We start from the raw sequence: 9053 nt of genomic DNA on the forward strand, positions 1-9053 counted from the left end.
TAAAAAATTACAACCATCACGACCACTTTGAAATTCCCGTCAGGATGGCGGGCTGTCGTGACGTCATAATCGTTTAATTTCACGGCTCAGAATAATGAGTCCCGTCAGTCGGCATAGATTTTTTACCTAATCAAGTAATCACAGAGTTCTTTTGTATTTTCAACAAACCAATGTTGTCATGGTAACAAACGAAAAAGGAAGTGTATAAAGTGTGACCAGTGGCTGTTTTGTAATGGGAGCTCGTAAATAGCTGCTAGTAGCTCTTTTGAAATGGGAGCGCGCAAACCAGAGGACCTTTGTACACAACATTACGCTATTATGGCAATATGAATATAAAGTAATATTTGTATTGTATGTAAGTACTTACTGTAACTTTGGTTCTCAGTAAGAGAGACTAGGGTTAGTGGGTCATTCTATTCTATTATCTGTGGGGGTGTAAGAACCTGCACCTGGCTCTCTTGAATGGAACCATTGTGCATATCTCAAAGGTCTAAACCCCCTTATCTAAACTATCGAATAAGAGTATAAAAATATATGCATATTCCCTAATATTTGGGCACACGGCTCTCGACTTTTCAATAGTCTTTGCTGTCCTTTTCCGCAGCTGGCCACAGTTTACTCGTTCATACTGCGTAATAAATTTAATGTGTCCAGTTCTTCTGATTACGAGAATTCTTCCATAACTTAATTTAGAAAAAAATAACAACTTTTGAAATATACTAACGACTGCCATTATAACCTAAAAGTAGAAAGAGCAACTTGTGTCATGTTCATGTCATAATACTTACAATACAAATTTAATTTTATTGTGTTGCAATATGGAGCATATTTGAGTGGCTCGTTGACTAGCGAATGGCTGTTTACGCCTCATTTCAATAGAACAACTAGTGGCAGCCCATACACTACCAAAAAAATATATAAAAAGACCTAAACTTTGCAAACAAACAAGCATATCAAACAAGAAGTGGAGAGGTTATAGGAGGTTAGGATCTACTCGTATTGGAAGAATTTTTATGTGATCCATCGTATCTGATCACAACGAGCATCACAAATACTCGGTGACATTAACATTTCTTTGTTTACAGTTGACATTTATTTAACTATACGCAAACGCAAAGAAGTTATTATTCTGAGATTGATATATAAAGAATTATGACGTCACATCCGCCCTAAGAAAATGGGTGACGTTTCTCGGAAGTTAGAATTTACCGAAGTTTTTTTGTACTTTTCAACTTCATTTACTTGCTCAAAAATAAATTATAATCAAAAATAATGATGGAGTCGTAGTTAAGAAACAAGAAAGTTTATTATAAATAATATTTGACCTTTATTTGAACCACTTGCATATTCCCTATTGTGCGTACAATATAATATGTGGGGACATCTTACACACATCCACCCGACTCCAAGCTAGGCAGAGACTCTGAATGTTATTAATTAATAAAAAGGCATTCGTTGTACGGATTTCATTAAATGTCAAGACTACGATAAAAATATTATTAGGTACGTTAAGGTCAATAATCTCGCCATTACGATTATGATTTGCCAAGTCAAAACAAATACGATAAAAAGTGGATGAACTGTTCTAATTAAATCTTATCTCCTTTCATTGACTATTGTTTATAGTTTAAGGTCAACACTTCTTTTAAATGACCTAATTACTTTGACAAGGATGTTTTTATCACAGCACACGTGCCGCGAGCTTCGATAAAAACTCTACTTTCAGTAGACAGTGTCAAGCGGAAATGTAGATAAAGAAAAACATCAAAACATTTTTAAACAAAGTGACCATTAATTTTTTTTTCGTGTCTCAGTTCCGCTTTCAGAACAAACATTGCACTAGAAGTAGGTATATAAAAAGGTACAAGAAGAAGAAATGAAAAATGATCAGAACATGGTAAGAAACTTTTCAGAAAATATATCGGCGGCGTGTGTTCAAAACATGTATTCGTGTAGCTCGGGCCGGCACGTAGCGATGTCGTTAATACGCTCCGCAGCATGAGATTCTGATGTTTAACACACGATCCACAAGCTCATACGGAGAATAAAGAATAACTTTACACCCTTTTTGTATTAGACATTCAGCCGGTAATGCCGAACTTTCCTCGTCTTTAGCGAAATATAGGATCCATCAAAAACAAGTCGAAAACGAAGGGGTGTTAAAAGTTTTACGCATAATATGTTTGTCCAGAGGCCGTGCCCGTAGGTCGATGTTTTTAAGTAGAGAGTGACGTCGTATATTCGTACCTTTTTATCAAATCTACACGTAGGGTTAGCTTTAAGAAATTGCTGTGTTAGTATTTTGTGAGTTGCAGAATAGGGTTGGCCAATTTTTATAAAACATGGCTAAATACTCGGGGACGGGGTAACATTACCTTTAACCCTAAAAAAACAATAAAAATCGATTCAGCTGTTTAGGAGCTACTCTACCACAGACAGGTACACACACGTTAAACTTATAAAACCTGTTTTTCCGTCCGGGATAAAAAATACAAGGGTCTTAACTGCACCATCACTGCCGACAGGGTCTTATTCCGCCCGCGTCTGGACGACCCGTAACAAATAGGGCGATCCGTGTTATTTCGTCGATTACAAGTTGGAGATTAATGATGCCGGGCGCGGGCGGGCACGTCCCGGCGCCATCCATCCCGGACGCCCGGTCCGATCCGTCACCGCTATCGACGCCGCCGACACGACCTGGCTTTCGATCAACACCCGAATTAATCTCCAGCTCTAAACGCGAAAACACGTATACGAACCTCTACAGCGCGGAATTTCAAACGGTACCTACAGCTTCTTCGCCAACTTTGGTATAAATCAAAAGGAAATATTGGAAACGGAAGTGGAGAATAGTAATAGTAATAGTAATAGTAATATATTTATTGCAACTATGTAAGTTTTACATTGGTCTTAATATTATGTACACATGGTCCTTAACATAGTGCCCTGTAGGGCATAGCAAGTTGAATACTTATATCTAGGTAATAATATTCTAAGTAATACAAAGTAACAAATTTTTAGGTATTTGCTTACATAATAAAGATATAAAATCTATATAAAAATTTTAACATTCGTAATATTATAATCTTTAACATGTAGTAAGTAATAATAGAATCAATAAACAATTTTTTCATAATAAAGATATAGGTATTTATAGTTAGTTATTTAAATTTTCAAGTAGGTATTCATTTACTGAGTAATAGCATTTCTGTGTTAGTAGAGTTTTTAATTTGGAAGTGAATTTACTATAGTTTAATTCAGATTTAATGATGGTTGGAAGTTTATTATAGATTTTTATGCATTTAAAATATGGGCTATTGTTAAAAATTTGCATATTAGATTGTGGCACTGATAGTTGATTTTTGTTCCTAGTGTTAATTTTATGGACTTCGTTTACCTGTTTAAATAACTGCATATTGTTCCTTACAAACTTGGCTATTTCGAAGATATATAATGAGGGTAGTGAAAGTATTTTATGTTTGATGAAAAATGGTTTACAGCTTGTTAGAAAACACACACGTGTTGTGAGAAAACTACAGATAGCCAATTTCAAAGAAATAAGTATGGTATGTGTGGTAGTTGGGACATGATAGTTTTTATTGGTATCAATGGTGCCGTGTTGGTATCTCGTCGAATGTTAAGATAAACTCAAATGTAAGTAAACATAAATATTCAGGATTTTCAAACTTCTGAAGTTTACCGTACAATAGCAGTATTCAAAAGAAAACAGATAAGTAAATTTTAAAACGTTAACCACCAGAAACATGCATGTCCTTTACGTTATTTCAAACATTTAAGGATTTGCACATAAATATATGTTTTTTATATAATTTAACAGGCATTGTTGTATTGGCACCTTAGATTAATAATACGATGGATACAATCAATATTGTCATAATATGAAATACACGAAAGTAATAATGACTAAATTTTTCATAGTAAGCACATAATATTTACTTACTTATAACTTTTACGTTGGTTTTAGCAATATTTAACCCTTTAACCAAAGGCAGGAAGTAGCTGAAACAATTTATTTCAGTAATTTAATTAACAGTGTGCTTATTGAAGCGATTATCGTCTTGTGTAATTTGGCTAAAGCGAATTTTGCTATAAACGAACAAAACTCGTTAACAAGGCAGCAAAACAAAAGAGAGTTGGAGCAATTTCGAATAAACTAATTCCAAAGGAACGCTTTTTACGCCAAATTAGGTTCCTGCCACTAGCGGTGGCCCAACAATGTTGCAGGCAGGCGGGAACACTTCTGTTTACGATATAGTAGTAGTTCATTATTAAGTGACCGGTTCCAATACATTTAATGTATATGTCGCAGGCAACTGGTTTAATCTCCTGTTTGATTGAACCACTAGCCCGTTCATTGGATGGCGCTGTTCAGTTGTATGACTAGGCCGAACGTTGATTGTACAAGCGTCACAAAACGTCCAACTAGTTAGCTGACTTAAAATCAGTCAGGTGGTGAATAAAACAAATATGGCGTCTAACAGCTAACAGCTGACACAAAAAGCACCTATATTGTTATTTTTTTGCAAATAAATTAGCTTTAAAGTGCGTTATTTGTGTTAAAATAGTGTGACAACATGGATTTACCTATTATTACGCCGCGGGCGGATAGTTTCAAAGAAAAAAAGTGGTGAAACTGGATAATTATGAACAACAATATGAAGGTACGTTTATTGTTATTGTTTAGTTAATTTGTGAGATAAGAGCTTTGTAACATAGTCTTTTTGTTGACTCTTGTCTGGTGATATTCACCCTAACCAGACATTACAAAGTTGCTATACTATATCCCATTCAACGACTTCGCTGAATGACGTTCAGTCAAGACGTCGAACGTTACAATCAACGACTTGACGAGTTGTCCTTTAGTCATACAACTGAATAGCGCCATCCAATGAACGGGCTAGTGGTTCAATCAAACAGGAGATTAAACCAGTTGCCTGCGACATATATATTATATAGATAGCCTTTAATATTATTACTGATTTTCTTGTACCTGCTGTAGGTTGAAAATGCTTTTGGCAATAATTGCACATTTTTGCAATAAAGAGTTAAATAAATAAATTTAGTACCTATTGCTATCATCTTAATCCAAAACTATCGAATCGGGATTATATTCTCTTCGAAAGAAGTCCAGGTACATATATACTTTCTAAGAGAAGTAAAATCTTATAAAATACATTATAAAAAGTAACAGTTTTTTTTTGCAAACTAGGCAAACAGTATACTTTATAACTTAACAACTTACCTTGAGTCAAACTGCCTAAAAACCCAAATTTACTGAGTGAATTCAAGGCACGTTTAGGCAAAAGGTGACTCGCACAAAATTGGTAAAAAAAACGACACAACGGTACATTTCGCCGCATAAGTTGATAATTAAACTTCCTTACGGGTTAAACTGACCTACTAGAGTATCTAAAGTTATTATAAATAGAAAATTTGATAGTAAATAAAGCGGACCAAAATTTGTTAGGGGTCCTTGAACTCTAAGATAAACAAATGATTTGGGGGTATTTTATGTGGTTTGATATGCAAATGAGACATCCCACTTAAGGTACATTGAAATGGCATTCATAAAGACTGTTATAAAAATCGCCACTTAATTTATGTTTTCTTTCTTTAACATAGGTCTTTTATGGTACTTTTCTTTCTTTTAAACGTGCGTAACGCTGTATCGTAACGACAACGACTATACAGTTTAACCATAGAATAATATAGTTAGATATAAATGTACTTGTTATTCTATGGTTTAAGGCATGTTATCATCTACCTATTTGAATTAGCACAACTATATTTTTTAATTATTCGTAAGAGGAATGATTGATTAGTGATATGAAGTTACCTAAGTAAAATATTTTACCTAGGTACCTACTACCTAGGTAAAATATTATTAAATTAGTCATTATAAATAACTATATTTTTGTGCGAGAAATGATAGTTTACGGCTTATGAAGGCAGGAAGATACGATACCTATAAGAACAACTGGTTGTAGGTACCTACGTAAACCATATTTTTTGTAGTAAAGTGCTTAGCATAATTATATTTATTCGAGTAATGTAACAGTGAATAAATGTTAGAATATGAAAAAAAAAGCAACTTACCGCTTTTCGGAACCCATAGTAGTATAATATTAATAAAGAACGTCACAATATTTTCTAAAACAAAAATCTACTTTTAAAAAACTCTTATTTTTTAATGTTTTTTTTTAATAATTTAACTGTTTTTTTTAAATAGCCGCATTTACCCGCGCTATCATACAGCCAGCAGCGATCGAGTGGCGGCGGCCGGCGACTGTCTAATCACACGTTACGATGCGCACGCGACGCCGGCAGTTAGGTATTACATATTTCATATTCGCGATAATACAGCGATAATCTTCGCCTGTTCCGGTGATAAAATGCAGACACAATAATGATAATATACCAAGGTATACATAATTATACTGATCAAGGTCTATTGAGAATACGATTGCCAGAACCTCGCTATGTCGCTCCCCAATAGACCCGCTATTTGTATTCTCATTACCTCGCACAATAAAATGGGTGTCATGACTCTATAACTATGAAAAATTTAGAATCATTTAAAAAAAATGCCAAACTATAAGTTTTACTTAAAAAAGTTACACTCAATATAATATATGTATACGAGAATTTAAAGAAAAAATATGTTTCAGCTACGTTTTTCTGAATTTAATATAATTTAGCCCATAATTAATAATGATAAATATTTAAATGTAGGAAAATTCAGTGAATCATTGTTTGCTAGCCAACATGGGCTGCTCACAATTAGACTATTGAAAAACTTTTTATGCTGAAGTTCATTATTATAAAAAAAAATATTGCTATGTACTTTCAACCAATGAGTTAGTTAGAATTTAAGTGCAGTGCGTAAACCACCACAAGAATCACCCATAAGATTGGACGACCGAATGGCGTAGTGGTTAGTGACTCTGACTACTGAGCCGAAGGTCCCGGGTTCGATTCCCGGCTGGGGCAGATATTTGTTTAAAGACAGATATTTGTACTCGGGTCTTGGGTGTTGATATTTATATTTAGTATCTATCTATTTTTTTTTAAACTGTTTATTTCAAGAAAATAAGTAATTTTTGAATTACAAGATCCAAGGACTTAATCTACTTACTAGGTGAGATTATAATAGCCTTAGATTGTTACCCTAGAACAGCGTATAAGTAAAAAAATATATAAATTAACATTATACTTAGTTATAAAAAGTTATTTCAGTAGCAGCGTTAAGTGCAAAAAACAAAAACAATACCAGAAAACAACCTAGTTATGCACCTACACACACCATGCAAGTTAGTATTACGTTGGTAGATGTATGCAGGTACATACGGTAAGTTTAGCTAAGGATTATTTAAATAAGCATTTATGTATGTATAAGTAGGTAAGTACAAGTACAAGTACCTAGGAACACTTATTAATTTAGACATCAAGGTTAGGAACTTTTTTTTTATGTAAGTACACAGACAGTATACAAGTAGTTACATAGGTTTACATCATTTTTATAACAGAAAGTGAGGAACATGTTGAAGTAGGCAGTAATATCTAGTTTAGTTGAGGTGGAGCGGTAGGAGATCTGTCTGACACACACGGACCGTACTTTTCTTTGATGAAATAACGTTTTAATATATTTTTTGTTTGTATATGTTCTATATTTGTATTTGTGTAGATATATCAGCTGTCCGACACCCATAACACAGGTTCTGCCTAGCTTGGGGTCGGATGGCCGTGTGTGAGAAGTCCCCACATATTATTATATTATATTATTCATATGGGAAAGGAAAAAAATATGAGGCACACATCTAGATCTAGCACATTTAGATATAATGTGATCTAACCACCCGCAGTGGACCAGTGTGGTGGGAAATGGTCCAAGCTAATAAAAGAAGTTACGGTCTTGGGGATATCCACAAAGGTTCCCTTCAAGAGAGCCAGGCACAGGTACCTACACCAATGCTCCCCCATAGAGAATATAATAGCACATACAGTATAACACATCATATTATTTTAAATTACTTTGTTGTAAAGCATTGCTCATAAGTTTTAATTCATTTAGTTCTACATTGGTCAGCCATTCATTTAGTATCCCTACAATTGGCACTCCATCAATTGATTTAAATTAATGTTTGTTTGGCTCTTCAACATTCATCATAATATCATACCCCTACCTACTTAATATACCTAATCATACCATACTAATATTGCAAATACAGAATAGTTATAGCATATTATTTTTTATCATTATGAATGGTTCACATATATATTATATGTATATTACATGGTTTTTGCTATAATATCTATGCTTAGCTTGAAGATATCAACCGATGGTTGGATGTATTTTTACCCGACTGCCGAAGGAGGAGGGTTATGTTTTTCGATTGTATGTTTGTATGTTTTTTTGTGGCCTCCTGTAGCCTAAATGGCTTGATAGATTTTGATGTATGAGTTATCGTTAGAAGCGTATTGATTGCGCGATGGTTAAAGGCTATGTGACGTCACATTAAAATGTATATAGGTATTTAATAAAGTAAAACCCGATGACTGACATAAAATTTACATACATACATACATACATATACTCACGCCTGTCTCCCAGAGGGGTAGGCAGAGACTATGGATCTCCACGTGCCACGATCCTGACATACTTCTTTCGCTTCCTCAACATTCATTAGTCTCTTCATACACGCACGTCGGTTTCGGAAACTCCTAATTTGGCTCTTCTTGAGTATGTCGCCTATCTGGTCGACATACTTTCGCCTAGGACGTCCTCTACCGACACAACCATTCATCTCTGCACAGTAAATTTCTTTCGTCAGTCTTCTTTCATCCATCCTTTCAATGTGACCAAACCATCTCAACATTCCTTTTTCAATTTTGGTCACTATTGTGTATTTGAACAGTCATATGATAATTTGTATAAGAGGGTACTTGAATAATAAATCAGTTTTGCTTCAACTTACAATATTGTTGTATCTTTTAATGGCGACTTCGGTAAATTAATTGTTTTTGTGAGGATA

General features: G+C 34.3%; 1 protein-coding gene across 1 annotated transcript in view; it reads right to left on the reverse strand.

Annotated features, from left to right (window-relative positions):
* Positions 1-6319, reverse strand: part of LOC105390646 (sodium-independent sulfate anion transporter) — a 28469-nt gene extending 22150 nt beyond the window's left edge. Inside the window, exon 1 of the mRNA XM_048626822.1 lies at positions 6118-6319. Within this exon, the coding sequence (XP_048482779.1) occupies positions 6118-6134 (17 nt within the window). The 5' untranslated portion in view covers positions 6135-6319. The remainder of the gene's footprint in view (positions 1-6117) is intronic.
* Positions 6320-9053: the final 2734 nt, after the last annotated feature.

This window comes from Plutella xylostella, chromosome 17 (assembly GCF_932276165.1).
Source record: "Plutella xylostella chromosome 17, ilPluXylo3.1, whole genome shotgun sequence".
NCBI lineage: Eukaryota > Metazoa > Arthropoda > Insecta > Lepidoptera > Plutellidae > Plutella > Plutella xylostella.